This window comes from Odocoileus virginianus, chromosome 5, assembly GCF_023699985.2.
Source record: "Odocoileus virginianus isolate 20LAN1187 ecotype Illinois chromosome 5, Ovbor_1.2, whole genome shotgun sequence".
Taxonomy (NCBI): Eukaryota; Metazoa; Chordata; class Mammalia; order Artiodactyla; family Cervidae; genus Odocoileus; species Odocoileus virginianus.
In genome coordinates this window covers 11,712,949-11,729,327 of record NC_069678.1, presented here as the reverse complement: position 1 = coordinate 11,729,327, position 16,379 = coordinate 11,712,949, and the positions used below count along the sequence as shown (strand labels likewise).

The following is a 16,379-nucleotide window of genomic DNA, read 5'->3' as shown; positions in this document are numbered from 1 at the left end:
TGTTCCAGATGGTGCTTTAAACAACCTCTCCCAGTTAATTGGTCTTGTAGGTACAAGTGAGGGCAGAGACAAAGGGAGGGCCACATGTCCACTTTGGAGTCTCAGCTTCCACTTATTTTACTTGTCTCTGGTCTAAAAGTACTTAATACTCCTACCAATCTTCTGGGGGCCTTTTTAATACGCTGATTAAATCTACAGGGTTCTGGCCGTTTGGGTGGGGCCAGAGATCTGCATTTAACAAACCCTCCTGTCATCCCGATGCCATTGCTTTTTGAGTAAAGGTCTAAAATTTCATGTGGAGAACTACTGAACCACACCTGCCTCATTTTACTCTCCTAAAACCCATTTTACAGATGGGCAACAGGCTCAAATAGGTGACGAGATGCCACATAAAAACCACAAAAACACTACAGTGAATAAGAGTCAGGCTTCTAGAAGGTTCAAGTAATAAGCCTAGTTTTGTTTTGTTTTTCCAATTAAGGGAGTCTCAGCTCTAAAAAAACAAACTTGGGCTTTCCTAACGGCGTAAGCCATATGCTACAGTATCTTTCTTAATAATCATGGTGATATTTGACAAGCCCCTCCCCAAAATGCCTCCTCCTTACCCCTCAACATCAGCTCCGAGTCTTTTAGTGGGTTCTCAAACTTAAGTGTGCACCAGAATCACCTAGAGAGCTTGTTGAAATGTCACTGTGTCCAACCAACCCTCAGAGTTTGATTCAGTAGGCCTAGGGTGGAGTCCAAGAATGAGCGCTTTAAGTTTTCAGGTGATATTGACGCTTCCGGACCAGGGACCACACCTGTACTGCTGACTACTACCGCTCTAGGAATAAATGAGTGAAAAATAAGAGAAAGTGGGCAGATTAATCTCCCTTACTTAGCACTACTATTAAAAGTAGAAGGTAAGCTATTATTTGGCAAAATGTTTCTTAAATAGTCACAGTTTACAACCGTCTTCTCAAAGCTCAGAGCAGTAACTACCTGTTTAAGAAGGCTTGAAATCCCCTTATCCAGGCCATACCCCAGACCAATTAAGTCAACTTCCCTGGGAATGACTCCGGTGATTCCAATGTTTAGCCAAAGTGAGAATCACTGAAAACACTCCCAAACCACTCTGTGGAGTGAACAGGCCATAGGTGTGCTGGAGCCTTAGGCTGGTCAGGAAGTGGAGTATACTAGCAGCCTCGCTTTACCCTTGTTAAGTGTAACGTCTCTTTGTGACCCTATGCGCTATAGCCCGCCAGGCTCTTCTATCCATGGAATTCTCCAGGCAAGAATAGAATACTGGAGGGGTAGCCATTCCCTTCTCCAGAGGATCTTCCCAACCCAGGGATCGAATTTGGGCCTCCTGCATTGCAGGAAGATTCTTTACCATCTGAACCACCAGGGAGGCCCCCCAAACCCTTGTGTGCCCTTCAAAAAAATCAGACTATGTTAATGGCAGTACCCGACCATAGAAAACAACTGATTTGTTTTTATGAGATGATGTTGTCCCTATATAACCTCTCTTAGGCCTGCAGTTAGAGTGAAATATATTTCAGTAGATATTTGACAGCAAAGTCTACTTAAAGTAGATTACAAACCAGTTACTTGAAACAAACCTCAATGTCAACAAAGAGCTGAGCTTCATTATCTTACTGAAGGGCATATAACTAGAACCATGATAGTGAGGGTGATGTCCTGAGAGAAGGGGGGAAAAAAACCTTTAACAATTAGAGAATTAGATCATAAAAACTTTCTCTTTAATCAAGGCTTTTAACATGGAACAGATTTCTTGGAATAAAATGGAAAGTTTCCAATATACTGAAACATAAATCAACATACACACAACACCTGGCAGGAAAAAACCAAAACAGCCAAGTTTACACAATCCCTGTAATAGTCGTGGTCTTATTCTCAGATGCTTTCTCCATCTGTCAAGCGTGTTCTGCTGGATTCAGAGCTCACATAGATTTTGGGGGTCACACAGCTGAGGCTGCAACCCAGAGAGCACTCACTCATCGAGCTGGGCTGTGGTCCTTCCTGTCAGTTCTGCTCAACAAGCAAAGCAGTCACCAGCACATTCAGTGTATTGAAAATCCTTTAAATATCAAAGTGAGAAACAAGAAGGCAACACAATAATGTCATCAGGAAGATGTTAGCAAGTGAGGACAGCTGTGTAAAGCTTGAGGCTGAAAAGTGGCTCCCCAGCTTCATTTCTTTGGTTTCTTGGGCAGTGGCCGCCGGAACAGCAAGATGTGAGGTTCTGAAAGAGTGAGTGAGTGAGTGAGATCTAAAGAGTAAGTAAAATCACACCGTCCTATGCACAACCTATAGTGCATCCCACTCCCACTTCCCAGCTATCACCACTTAGATCTTTGTAACTAAATGAAGATTTAAGCATATGGCCTTAGAAGCAGACCCAGAAGCCTGGCTTGTGTGCCAAGCACAGAATTGTTAATATCGGTTCTCTTGCTAAGTTTCTATAGCCCCAGGGTGTCCTTTATTAGTTTTGCCTGGTGGTTTGGTGTCTGGTACCTTATCGAGAAATATACTTTCCTTTGTTTATTTGGAACACACCTCAAAATTCACTTTCTGATGGAGAATGAAGAAGAGGCCATAACCTCTACACCAAGATATATGTGGCCTTTAAATATATATATGTATATTTATTCTCTGACTGAATTAGAGATTAAAGGAGTTTTGTTTTTTTTCTTTTCCCCTCCAGTGACAGGTTGTATCTGAATCTCCCAGATACTTTATTTCTTATTTTTGGTCACTCCTGTTTTTCTAGATGGCTGGTGAGTTAAGAAACCAGTAAATCATCCCCTCCTTCATTTCCTTGGTCCTACATGGTTGCTTTCCGCCATTGCACTGACCTGGTTCATGGATCATATAATGGACCCATCCCTGACTCTGCTGAACACCAAGATTCCTCCATTCAGATTCAGACATCAAATGAGTTTTAGGAACCAGCTTGGCTATGTCCTTGGGCAACATGACATGCCTGTAATAGAAACATGGGAAGGTGGGAAATTTGTATTAGTACTGGGTACAATCTATCAGATGAGGGGGCCAGCAGGTAAAGCCAAGACAGACAAGAGAAACCAGTTTGTAACGGCAGGGAGTTTATAAAATCTTACTGTAGTGCAAAGGCAGCTAGAAATAAAGCCCAAGTTATGGGCCAAGTTACATAAATTCTCACGAAAGTATATTAGAAAGTAAGTATTAACGAATAACACCCATGAATGAGCGCCAAAATCCCAGGCACTGATGATACATTACAGTCCTCTAGTTGATTACTCTTAAACAATATAACGGGAGCCCCAGACATACACACATAGTGTTAATAATTAAAGGTTGTTCTGAACAGGGTTGTAAGTAAGGGAGAGAAGTGATTTCAGAGAGGAAAGGCCTATCAGGGAGTGCTGTGTGGAAAAGCCAAAACACAAAATCAAATACATGGAGAAGGAAATGGCAACCCACTCCAGTATTCTTGCTTGGGGAATTCCATGGACAGAGGAGCCTATCGGGCTATAATCCATGGGGTCGCAAAGAGTTGGACATGACTTAGTGACTAAACAACAACAAAGATATCTATTTATACATTTATACTTATATAAATTTTTTTGGCCTATGTATAAATACGTCCACAATCCCCTCCCTTATTTTTAAGTTTTACAATTTACAACTTTATTTTCTCACAATCCATTTGGTTACTAAGTCTGAGATGACCTGAATTTATCTGCTGGTGAAATAAAGGCTTTTTTACCCGCCCCTGCCCCCAAGAATGAAATAGAAAAATCTTATCTTTTAAAATCTATCCTCAGTTACATTTTTCAACTTTGAAAGGATGTGCCACGAGACTTCTTTGGGGGGAGACTCCATGCTTTCCTAACCAAGGATGTCTCCTTTTATAGCAAAGAAATTACTACTTGAATTGGGGTGACCCAGACTTGATTATGTTCAGTGAAACTGTATTTAATGCTCTCTCTGTGCTAAGTAAAAGGGATTCCACCCCTCCAGCCCCCCGAGGGTCAATTCTAGTCTAAATGTCTGAAAACAGCTTACATCCTAACAAGCCCCTGGCATAAAGACTGGCTTCCAGGACTATTTAGACCAAAAAAAAGAAAAACCCAAATGTTTCCTTAAATTAAATATCACTGCCAAGACTTACATCCTTCAGAGGATAAAACTAGTGATGTCTCCCTAGCCCTGCAAAGACATTTTAAGCACATAATTTTAGTTAGCCTAGTTCAGATGTAGAGAAAAACAGCTGAGGAAAAGAAAGTTAATTGGGTCCAAACAGGGCTGGAGTGTTTTGTTTTGTTTTTGGTCTGGATCGTAGTTGCAGCATGTGGGACCTAGTTCCCTGACCAGGGATTGAACCCAGGTCCCCTGCATTGGGAGTTTGGCGTCTTAGCCACTGGACCACCAGTGAGATCCCAGGGCCGGGCTATTTGTCAGCATACACCAAGTTCTCCAGAAGGCTCAGAGCCCTGCACTAGGCTGAAGAAACACAAGAAAATCAAGCCTCCAGTTGTTTTAACTATTAATGCTTACTGCAGATTAGTGGAATGCCAACATTTGTAAAATTGTCTTGCCTTATTTTCTAATCTAGAATTACGGACTTAGGGTTTATCAAATGCAAACTCTGTACGGAGTCCTTTCTTTATAATGCTTGGTAAATCCTACATGCTTCCACCACAACCTACCTGAACATAGCTCTATCATACCAATTATCTTCTTTCTGAAGCCTGTCTGTATTTCCACATATTTTTTAGTCTGTTGAAAGCAGGGACCATGGCTTATCCGTGTACTTTAGCAGAACACCTGAAACCTATAAACACTCCATAATTGTTTCCTAAGTAGATGCCCTTCAAACATTTGACTGTAATTTCTTAGGGCCATATTAAGTCTTTCCTCAGTGTTCCTGGTCAGTTTTATTCCATTCCAGTTCCTCGAAGCCCCCCTTCCTAAAACAAATCAGACAACCACGCCCCTTTCCCACTGATTAATAAGCAATACCCAGGCTCTCTTAGAACTCCCCGCACTTTGAAGACTCGAGGAAAATTCAAGCTTCGCCTTTGCCACCTTCTCCCATAAGGCTCTACAGTGTGGCTGTAATACAAGCAGTCTCAAGAAGGCAAGTTCAGTTTACTGAACTGAGGTGACAGAATGGTCCAGAAACCCGCAAAGCTGAGGGTGGTCAGTATTCTAACATTCGAACACTCTAACCACGACCACCCACGCCTCCTTCCAAATTCGCTATCACTTCAGGGTTTTTTTTGATTGCCCCCTACCTTTCGCGCATGCGCTTTACACGCAACACGCCCATTCCCGTTAATCTCCCGCGCATGCGCTAACTCTGCTGTTTCAGTCCCCGTTACCAACTTCTCGTGCCCTCAGTTGTCAAAACTCACGACCTTGATATTGCCCCCGCGCCGGCACTAACCGGTACTCGAACTCCTCGTCGTCGTATTTGTCCGAATAGTAAATTTGTTTGTGCGACATGATCACTCTGCCTGAGGACCTTCAGCCCCGCGCCGCCAACCTCCGAACAACTCCCAGCAGCACGCGCTCCCACCCTCTTTGGCCTCGCTTTCAAACACGCCGCCTGCGCTTTCTATTGGTCCCTCTGGCGGAAGGCGGGACAACCCCACCTTCGAGCCTCCGATTGGCTTAGATTTGCTTCTACTCAAGTCCTCATTGGAATGAACATTGCTCAAGAATTTGCGTGAGTAAAAAATAGGCCTTTTATTGGCTATCACTGCCGCTGTGCGCGTCCTCGCGCTGCCATTGGCTGATTCGGGAAAGTGGGACGGGTGAAGGAGGGACAATGAGGTAGAGGGTCAGGGGTTAGTGAGGCCGGAAGTGAGTGCAATAAAGTTTCTCCAGGGAGGCTGGGCCCGGGGAGAAAGTTGGAGCGGCGACCTGAGGAGGCAGTGGCGTGATCCGGAACCAAATCGGCCCGCGGTGCGGTGCGGAGACTCCATGAAGCCCTGGTGAGTTGGTACACTTTTCTCCTTAGGTGACCCACTCCTCCACCCCGGAACCCCTCTCCCGGGACCCTACTTCCGGTCTTCATTTACAAGTCCCGCCCCCTGCGACCCCCTCCCCGGAAGTCCCACCTCCCAACTTCAGGGGGCTCTCCGAACCCCGACTTATTTTCTGTTTATTGTCCCCAACCCTACCCTGTAGTCCAACTTTCCTGGAAGCCCCACCCCCAGACATGCTTCCAAACTCCTGCGTTAGTCCTTCCGATTCCCCGAAACCCCGCCTCCTCGAGACGATTCTCCGCTAACCCCTGTCTGTCAAAAGCCTAGCTCCCAAAAGGGCAGAACCCTGCTACTCAAAGAACTATTCGAATTCGTGAGGCCACGCCTCCCTAAGGGTTCCACCCCTTTAGAAGCCTCTCCCCTTCCTTAATCCACGTCGGATCGTCCAGAAACCTCGCCTCCTGGGAGTCTCCGGTGCACGCGTCTTGAGGGGCCACGCCCCTTCAGGAGCGTTATCCCGGTTGGACCCTTGTCATCGCCTCAGGAGCTTTGTCTTCAATCTCAGAAACTTCACCTGCTTGAGCTTCCTCGTTCCTTTTCTCTTTGGGGCCCTTGGCTTAGTTTTCCTGAGCTCTTAGGCTCAAACTGGGTAGGAAGTCAAAAGTTCCCATCTCTGACTCTGAGGAGTAAGAGATTAGAGGCAGCCCCTTTCCTCTGCCTTAGCCCGTTCCAAGGGTGGACCTACTTGAAGGGGGCTGGACTTGGGGTTTGGCACGAGAGTGGGAGGGAGACTTGCTCATAGATTCCCTGCCCCACTCCCTGAGTTTCCCTTCCCAGGACCGACTCCACCCCAGAAACAGCTGTTTGTCTCATACCTGTACGACGGGAGCTGGGTAGGGCCGTGAATTTGTCGATGTGTGACATGTGGGTGTGACAGAAGAGAAAGTTTTCAACCACCTGAAGACGGTGGCTTGGAATGGGTGTAGGTAACAGTGTCCTTTTTGCTGTTTGATTTTTTTTTTTTTTTTTTAAGGGACTCTTCAGGCCCTACCACTTCTCTGGCTCTTCCCTTCCCCCAAACAGAGTTCTAGTCTGGGCATTTCTCCTGGTCCTGCTTGCCCAGCCTTCCCTGCTGGAAACATTCCTGAGGCTTTCGCCATTTCCTGCTACTTTCCGCCTATCTTGCCTCCTCCTCCCTGCTGGGCTGAGAAGCCACATGCAACTTCTTCCCCACACCCAGTCGTTCGGATTCCCAGTTGCAATCTCCTTTCTTCCTCTGTAAATTTAAAGAGCCCTACTTCCTCTCTCTTTTCTAACCATGCCCGCACCTGTTGGTCATTCCTTGTCTCTGGATTCTGCAGGCACCCGCAGAATGCCCACCTCTAAAGATGAGGATATCCTGGTGTGTGTTTGTATGTGTGTAGGGGGGGCGGTGAGGCTTTGGCAGAATACTTTCCTCCTTCTGTTTCTGAGTTCTGAGGCCTTAGGAAACAGAGTGATAGATTTTCTTCTCAGGAGTGGTGCATGGAGTGGTAAAGCTCTCCTGGATTGAGGACTATGGGGGCGGTGATAAGCACAGTATCTAACATGTTTTAATTGTCAGGGTTGTTGGTCACTGTAATCACGATAATTTGCATTTTAAAAAATATTCTAAAGTAAATTTAAAGATAGGCAATTCCGAGGTGAGCCTGGTGAGGGTATATGTGTCTTTTACTACTACTTTTTTTTGATTGCTTTCTAACTTCCTCTGTGGCCCCCTGGAGCAGAGCTGTGGCAGGATGCTGTGGGTGGAAGGAATGACTTTGGGACTGTTCCCTGTGTCCAGCCTCAATCCTCTTCTGGCACCCCTTTCTCATGAGCACAGATTTGTCTTCTGCCCCTCTGTCCCTTCCTGGCCACTTCTCTTGGAGAACTGTTGCACTGCCCCATCTCCTCCGGCCAGACTCTGCCCTTGGTATGAGGGGCATCATGCTCCGTGGTGGATACCTGCACTTTCCCTGGTCACTACTAAAGAGGAGGGGTATGTGTTCACCTGCAGGTCTAGGGATCTGACCTTAGTGTCAATGCCCTGGCCACCCCCCACCCCTTCTACCCTTGACAGCTTATTTGCCGTAAAAGAGGGGGGCAGAAGAGTACTTGGCTTGGGCCTCTGCTCCTTGGCATGGTAGGCGCCATGCACGGAGAACAAGCCTCCACCAAACTGTCCTCTGCTCCAGCTCCTGTCTGGTGGTTCCCTGACGTGCCACCCAGGTTGGACTTTATTCCTCTTACTTTAACAGCTTTGCCTTTCCTCTTGGCCCCTCCCTGCATCCACTGGGACCATGTCCTTCCTTTTCCCATTTCTTTAGCTCCCTCCACAGCTGTGATAGCCAAGGAGGCTAATGGCCCAGGCTCCCTGGGGCCACCACCCCTCTGTGGGGCAGTGGTGGGGGGTGGCTGGGGCTGGAGGCTGAGGGAATTTGAGTGTTCAACCAGGACAGGAAGGGAATTGCTGAGCTCAGGGATCCCCTCCCTTTCCCACCCCCAGCTGCCTCTGTTTCCTCCCTCAGCCTACCCCCCATCCCCCACTGCCCTCCCTCAGCTTCCTGCTCCCTTTGGCCTGCCCTGTCCGGTCTGGATTGATCCAGACCTCCTCTTATCGCCCTCCTTTCCTCCTCACTCCTCCATCCTTCCCTCCCACTCCCACTTTACTCCTCCCCCAATTACTTGTTTGTACGGTTGGGTGGGGGGATCAGGCTGGGGGGCATGGATCGCTCCGCCTGGCGGGCAGCGAGAGTTCTGGGTTGGGGCAGTGTTGGGGGCTCAGCCCCTCAGAGCCTGTGAGTCAGCACTGTCCTCGGGATTGGTCTCTCCCCTTAGCTCCCCGCCCCTGGGGAGGAGCCAGGCAGCTCTAGGTCCAGCCTGTTCTCCTCTCAGCCTGAGAAGAGGCTCCACGCTGGGCGGGGATGGGGCCTGAAACTGTCTGGGTCTGAGCTGGGGAAGCCAGAGCTACTTGTCCCTCTCCCTCCCCAGGACCCTTGAGATCCCTGGGCCATAGAGGTCCGATCAGGCTAAGGGCCTGGGATGCCCCCTGCCTGGCCCCCTTGCCCTGACTGGCAGGGGGGCCAGGCTGGGCTGCAGCCTCCCTCTCACTCCAGCCATGGATCTCCTGCCCCCCAAGCCCAAGTACAACCCACTTCGGAATGAGTCTCTGTCATCGCTGGAGGAGGGGGCTTCAGGGTCCACCCCACCGGAGGAGCTGCCATCCCCATCAGCCTCATCCTTGGGGCCCATGCTACCACCTTTGCCTGGGGACGACAGTCCCACTACCCTGTGCTCCTTCTTCCCCCGGATGAGCAACCTGAAGCTGGCCAACCCAGCTGGGGGGCGCCCGGGGCTGAAGGGGGAGCCAGGAAGGGCAAACGAGGATGGGGAGGGGATTGTAGGGGCAGCCATGCTGGACTCAGGCCCCCTGCCCCTCCTCCAGGACATGAACAAGCTGAGTGGAGGCGGCGGGCGCAGGACTCGGGTGGAAGGGGGCCAGCTGGGGGGCGAGGAGTGGACTCGCCACGGGAGCTTTGTCAATAAGCCCACCCGGGGCTGGCTGCATCCCAACGACAAAGTCATGGGACCCGGGGTTTCCTACTTGGTTCGGGTGAGTGAACATCCCCCCTCCCACTCCCTTGCGGACCTCTCCAGTTCCTCTGCTTACTAATCTCTCTCCCCTGCTCTTCCCCAGCACTCCCTTGGTTCTGGTGTCCTGTTTCTTATACCTTTCTTGCCCCTTCTCCAATTCTCTTGCCTCTTCCCTTCCAGCTCTGTCTGGGGCCCCTTCCTTCTTGTGACTCCCCTACCCCCACCCCGCCAGGCTTAGCACAAAGCCCAGCACAAGCCCTTAGTCAGTGTCGGCATGAGTGACTCTTGACTATCCCCTCCAGTCTCCTCCCCGCGTTCTGGAGAGTCACTCCATCCCACCCAGTGCCCATCACTCCTCGCAGATTCTCTTCCCACAGGCATGAGGTCTGCCTAGCTTGCCCTTCTCTCTTTGCCCCTCTTGTCCTGCATGTTGTGGGATATAGCCATGGGCAGTGGGCAGAACTTCTTCATCTTTACTTCCCTGAGGGACCAAGGAAGGAGAAGTCCTAGGGCCCTTTGTGAAGAGGTGGGGGGAGGTGGCTTACCGGTGTCCTGTCCCTCCCCTCAGTACATGGGCTGTGTGGAGGTCCTGCAGTCAATGCGCGCCCTCGACTTCAACACCCGGACTCAGGTCACCAGGTTAGTGGGGGTTGGGGGAGGAGGGTGGCAGTCCCAGGATTCACGAGGGGTGGGGAGAATGGGTCACTTGGTGATGGTGCTAGTGATGGCTTATCTTTGGGTGGTAAAGGGGGTTGAGAGAAAGTTAGGGAAGTGAGTCCAAGTCTTAATGTAAAGGGGCAACTCTGACCTGGCTCCTCCTTATTATCCAGCCCCAGGAATTGTGGGGGAGGTGGCAGAGGCAGCTGGCAGCTAGAGCTGGAGTGGAAAATGGGGGTAGATGAAAGGTTGCTGCTGCCTTTGGGAAGGGGATGGGACATTTGGTAGCTGGAAGGGGGTGGGGCCAGACCCATTGAGGCCCTAACCCAATCAGCCAGGAAGCGGCCTCTCAGTGTCATCAAATATTAAAGGCCCTTAATTCAATCCACCACGACAAAGAGCCTGGAGTGTCCCTGGAGTCTGGCCTGGCCTTCCCCTCCCCCAGCCCTGTGGCAGCCCCAGCCAAGTGGGAGGCAGGCTCTGGGTCTGAGTATCCCTCTTTCCCCAGGGAGGCCATCAGTCTGGTGTGTGAGGCTGTGCCGGGTGCTAAGGGGGCAACAAGGAGGAGAAAGGTACCTGGGGTCGGTGGGGCTAGGGATGCTGGGAGATGTGGAGGAGCAGGGGGAAGGCTAGTATGGGGCAGGTGGGGAGAAGACCGGAAGGCAGGGGTGTGGGGGTTTCCTGGTGTGGGGGACCCCCCAGCTTCTGAGACCCTTGGGCCCTTCCCTAGCCCTGTAGCCGTCCACTCAGCTCCATTCTGGGGAGGAGTAACCTGAAATTTGCTGGAATGCCAATCACTCTGACCGTCTCCACCAGCAGCCTCAACCTCATGGCCGCAGACTGCAAACAGGTTGGTGGGGTGAGGCGGCAGGGGGGTGGGCAGAAACATCGATGGGAAGGCTAAACGAGAACTTGGTTATGAGGGTAAGACACTGGGAGAGAAGGCTTGGGAGCAGTAGAACAGTAGGGAAGGAGGAGATGAGGAGAACATGCGTTTAGCAGCCAGAAGGATGAGACTGGGACGCCAGGGTCTTGGGCCAGTGGTGGGTGGTGCCCAGTGGACCCTGAGGCTGCCTGATGCCCATCATTCCCTTCCTTCTCCATCCTCTGCCCCAACCCTCAGATCATCGCCAACCACCACATGCAGTCCATCTCGTTTGCATCCGGCGGGGACCCGGTGAGTTGGGGAATGGAGCTCAGGTGGTGGGAGGAAAGTAAGGGGCTAGGGATTGGGAGGACACTGGCAAGAGAAGCAAGCCTGCTAGGACTGAGGCAGTGTCTGAGAAAGACTGGGCTTGAAGGGGTCAGGAGTGGTGTGGGGCTGTACAGTTTAGCTAACTGGCCTCTTCTGACTCTCTCCACCCCAGGACACAGCCGAGTATGTCGCCTATGTTGCCAAAGACCCGGTGAATCAGAGAGGTGAGGTGTGAATGGGGAGCACTGGGTGGGGCTGGCTGTCCAAGGGGCAGGTGAGCAGGACCCGGGGGGCCCTCATGCCAAGGACAGAGGCCAAGGGCCCCGTCTGCGCCTCCGCCCAGCTCCCTAATAGCTTCTGCTGCGCCCCCAGCCTGCCACATCCTGGAGTGTCCCGAAGGGCTCGCTCAGGACGTCATCAGCACCATCGGCCAGGCCTTTGAGCTGCGCTTCAAACAGTACCTCAGGAACCCGCCCAGGCTCGTTACCCCCCACGACAGGTGCGTGGGCGAGGCGGGTGGGGGGGTGGGCAGCCCGCTCCCGGGGGCCCCAGACCAGAACTGGAAAAGGAGGCCTGCTCTTCCCACACTCCAGCTCAGAAAAGGGCAGGGAAGGAAATAACCTGAGTGCCCCTGCTTCCTGCTATTCTTAAGTTTCCTGTGGCCGGCAGGAAGGTGTTCCGTGGCCCTGCCCGCTGCAGGGCCAGCTCTTCCCGTCGGGTGCCCGTGGTGGAGCTGCAGTGCAGGACGTCCAGCTCTTCCCTGGCTAGATGGGCTTCTCTTTTCCCAGCCGTCTCGTTTCTGGTCTGTCCTTTTGTGCTTCTCTCCGTATGTAGTTTAGTTCTTCACGTTCTTGCCTCTAGAAGCCATCAAGAATTTGGGTGAGGGAGGATGGCTCTTACCTGAGATGGTCACATTTCCCACCTAGACCGGTAGGGTTGAGTGTTTAGAGGAGGTGTTAGAATATTCTGGAGCACCCCCTCCCTGGTACTTGGTGCTCCCGCTCCCTCTTAGGAGACCGCATGACGACCAAGGGCATGATGTTAAGGCCAAATCTGAATTGACGTTCTGCTCCACCAGTAGTAGTGCTTGTTCAGTTGCTAAGTTGTGTCCAGCTCTTTGTGACCCCATGGACTGCAGCACGCCAGGCTTCCCTGTCCTCCACTATCTCTCGGAGTTTGCTCAAACTCATATCCATCGAGTTGGTGATGCCATCCGACCATTTCTTAGTTGTGTGACCAAAATCTTTTTATCCCTGATGATCATTTTCCTCACCTAAAAAACTGGAGAAGGAAACAGTATCTGCTTTATCAGTTTTCCAGAGAATGAAATGATTATATATGAAACACCCAGCCTCAGGCCTACCCCTCAGGGAATGCCCAATACGTGACCGCTGTTCTGATCTCCCTCCGTCCTCCCATCCATGCTCCTTTCTCTCTCCTGTCTCTCTCAGGATGGCTGGCTTTGATGGCTCAGCTTGGGATGAGGAGGAGGAAGAGCCCCCTGACCATCAGTACTATAATGACTTCCCGGGGAAGGAACCACCCCTTGGGGGTGTGGTGGACATGAGGCTTCGGGAAGGAGCCCTCCCAGGGGCTGCTCGACCCACTCCACCCAGTGCCCAGACCCCCAGCCACCTGGGAGCCACGCTGGTAAGGTGCTCGGACGGAGGCGGGCGGGGCTTGGATGGGAGCAGCTGGTTAGGGCCTCTGGCCTCACTCTGTCTTGGTCCCTTCAGCCTGTGGGGCAGCCTGCTGGGGGAGACCCAGAAGCCCGCAAACAGATGCCGCCCCCGCCACCGTGCTCAGGTATGAAGGGAACTGAGGGGGCAGAGCAGGGACTGAGAAGCAGGGGGTGGGGGGTGGCGCTCTAAAGCCTCTGTTTCCTCAGCAGGCAGAGAGCTCTTTGATGACCCCTCCTATGTCAATGTCCAGAACCTGGACAAGGCCCGGCAAGCAGGGGCTGGGGCCGGGCCCCCCAATCCTGCCATCAACGGCAGTGCACCCCGAGACCTCTTTGACATGAGTGAGTGTGCCTGTCGCCTTTCTGTGTCTCCATCTTCCCACTTGGTTCCTCCTCTTCTCCTGCCTCTCTGCTCTTTTCCTTCCTGGCCTCCCCTCCCTAAAGGCCTGGGTCCTGAGCATAGGGTTGTGTCAGCTGCCTCTCCTAGCCCTCTCTCTGTATCCCCAGAGCCCTTTGAAGATGCCTTGCGAATGCCTCCACCTCCCCAGTCAACAGCCATGGCTGAGCAGCTCCGAGGGGAGCCCTGGTTCCACGGGAAGCTGAGCCGGCGGGAGGCCGAGGCACTGCTACAAGTCAACGGGGACTTCCTGGTGCGGGAAAGCACGACCACGCCGGGCCAGTACGTGCTCACCGGCCTGCAGAGTGGGCAGCCCAAGCACCTGCTCCTGGTGGACCCTGAGGGTGTGGTGAGTGTGGCAAGGGTGTAGGTGGGCACGGCAGAAAGGAAGGTCCAGTATCCTACCTGAGGCTCTATTCCTGCCTCACTGCTTCCTAGACTTTTGTCTGCTGGGCACCTCTGTCTGGGCCTACCCTGTTCTCAAGGTGTCTGGCATCTCCCTCGTCTAGTGGTTTAGGGTTCCTTCCCTCCTCACATCCTTCACCTGAGCTGTATTCCCTTCAGTCCTTTCCAGTCCCCAAACCTCATGCCCTCGAGCGCTAGAAAGGGCTCATCTCACTAGTCCCTCTTTTGACAAATAAGGAAACCATCCTTCAGAAGTTGTAGTGCTCTTTGTCAGATGTCTGGAGGCTAAATATCCCAAAACTTTTCACAAGATGAGCCAGGGGCCTCCCCAGCTCCTCCAGACTCAGGGATCAGACCAGAGTCCTGTCTCCTGTCTGCACTGCCTCCTGCCCCTCATAACTGGTCTTGTTTCTACAGCAATCTCAGCCTCCTTTGCATGTCTCTTTTTGTACTATGTATCCTCTTCTGAGACATATCACCTTCCTCCAGGTCAAGGAAGGAGTAGCTAGCCTTCAGTTTCACGACTTCTGGGCTGATGTCTGTTCTGCCTTTTCCCAGTTCACTGACTTGCCCATTCCCACAGCTGTCTCCAGCTTCTCTTTCTAGAGAAGCCTCAATGATCAGGACCGAGGGCCCTCCCTCTGCTGCCATCTTTTTTCTCCTGCCTCAACCCTCTTGAATATCCCAGCTTCCTCAGCCTTGGAAATAGGCTTTATCTGACTCTTCACCTGAATTGACCTTCTCCCTTCCCACTCCCCAGGTTCGGACAAAGGATCACCGCTTTGAAAGTGTCAGTCACCTCATCAGCTACCACATGGACAATCACTTGCCCATCATCTCTGCGGGCAGCGAACTGTGTCTCCAGCAGCCTGTGGAGCGGAAACTGTGACCTGTCCCAGTGCTCTCTCAGAAGATGCCCTGCGGTCCCTTCCACCCTATTCCCTGACTCTTAGGACCTCACTTGGGAGTGTTCATGGGCTTGGCCTTGTGTAGGACTGGGGATACTGTGGACACCGGGTTCAGCATGCAGCTGAGTGAGAGGGTTTGAGTCAGGAACCAGGGGTGGAGTCCTGCTTCTCCCCAGACCTCACCAAAGTATTAATGTACAGAGTGGCCTCCTTCCCTGGGCCTTTCCCGTGCCAACTTGATACCCCCTTCCCCAAGGTGGGTGCTGGAGGCCTGGGCAGGATGCCTCCTGGTGATGGAAGATGTTCTGTGGTGATAGGCCCTGCGGAGCAATCACCCTTCCAGGGAAGGGGAACTGAATCATACCTTTCGTCTACCCCTGGGCTCAGGGTACCCCAGACTCCTCTCAACAACCCTCCCTCCCAGCGTTTAAACTTTGTGCCTTTGACCATCTCCTAGGTCTGAAGATATTTTATGCAAAGAGTTCTTGGGCCCCTGAAGTCAAGGATGGGGGTGCTGACAGCTTCTTGGCTTCTGGGACCCCGTCCTGTCCTTGCTCAGCACCTCCTCGAGTTCAGGTGGGGCAAACCGAGGCAGGAGTAGCAGCTGCCCCTCTTCCTGGGATATGCAGCCCTTAGAGACTGCCTCAGAGCCCAGCTCTCAGCCAGGGGGGAGATGGGCCCCTCCCTTGCTCAGTGCCTCCTGGCCGGGGCCCCTCACCCAGGGCTCTGTATATACATTTCGTAAGCCCACCCCTCCCATGTTGCATGCATGTTACACTCTACAGCCAAAGTACAGCCCTTCCTCCTGGCCTCTGTCCTGCCAACCCCCTGCAGGGGTGGTGGGGGGATGATGGAGCTGTCATCCCAGCAGGATTTTGTAGAGGTGGGAACAGGGGCATTGAGACTTTAAAGCAGTAGACAATCCCCAGATACCATCCGTAGGTTTGGAACTGCGTTTTTTATTTTATATGCGTATATTTTAGGGCTGTAGATTTACTTTCCTAATTTGTTTTCCATAGCTTATTCCTGAGCACAAAATGATAATAATCGATGAAATTTATACATCACCTCTTTGACTTTTTCAAAGCCCTTTTACGACTATTGGCATTTTCCTCACCCCGACCTGTGGGGCAGTTGGAACCGGTAGCATTATCTTTTCTACCAGAGAGACCCAGAGAAGTGGAGTGTAAGCTAGGACTAGAGAAACTTGGCTCTCCCACCTTGGGGTGGGGAGGCAGAAGTTTGGCTGTTAGTTTCACAAGAGGCGGGGGGGTCACGGGGTCACGGTTATTGAATCCCTTCTCCCTTCTCCAGGCCACTCCCTGCAGCAGCAACAGAGGAGCCGGTCCTGCTCTGTCTTTAGGCCTTGTAGATAAGGGAGAGTGGACTATCTAAATCCTCGCCTCCCTTTTTTTTTTCTTTTTGTTTGGATGTTTTCACGGGTCTCACTTATACCAAAGGGAAAGAATCATTAAAGTCCATATTTCTTCTACCTCGGCCTCTAGATCTCTGTCTCAGCTTATTGTTGGCTCTGGGCGCCCCC

General features: G+C 51.8%; 2 protein-coding genes across 6 annotated transcripts; one reads left to right on the top strand and one right to left on the bottom strand.

The window, feature by feature from the left end:
- Positions 1-1,725: 1,725 nt before the first annotated feature.
- On the bottom strand, positions 1,726-5,586 carry CKS1B (CDC28 protein kinase regulatory subunit 1B). Its single transcript, XM_020912369.2, has 3 exons — positions 5,435-5,586; positions 2,859-2,986; positions 1,726-2,245 (listed from the first exon to the last, which is right to left on the bottom strand). The coding sequence occupies exons 1-3, from the start codon at positions 5,491-5,493 to the stop codon at positions 2,193-2,195; spliced, it is 240 nt and encodes a 79-aa protein (XP_020768028.1). The 5' UTR covers positions 5,494-5,586; the 3' UTR covers positions 1,726-2,192.
- A 247-nt stretch (positions 5,587-5,833) lies between these two features.
- Positions 5,834-16,328, top strand: SHC1 (SHC adaptor protein 1). Of its 5 annotated transcripts, XM_070467437.1 has the most exons (14): positions 5,834-5,984; positions 6,816-6,960; positions 9,445-9,612; positions 10,162-10,232; positions 10,759-10,822; positions 10,981-11,100; positions 11,374-11,427; positions 11,618-11,669; positions 11,818-11,944; positions 12,897-13,095; positions 13,182-13,251; positions 13,334-13,468; positions 13,634-13,872; positions 14,689-16,328. In XM_070467437.1, exons 2-14 carry the CDS (start codon positions 6,955-6,957, stop codon positions 14,815-14,817), a joined length of 1,434 nt encoding a protein of 477 aa, XP_070323538.1. In that variant the 5' UTR covers positions 5,834-5,984; positions 6,816-6,954; the 3' UTR covers positions 14,818-16,328. The 5 variants fall into 5 exon arrangements, with proteins under 5 accessions (XP_070323538.1, XP_020768024.1, XP_070323539.1 ...); XM_020912365.2 differs by lacking the exon at positions 6,816-6,960; XM_070467438.1 differs by lacking the exon at positions 5,834-5,984 and having other exon boundaries at positions 6,005-6,964.
- The last annotated feature ends 51 nt before the right edge of the window (positions 16,329-16,379 follow it).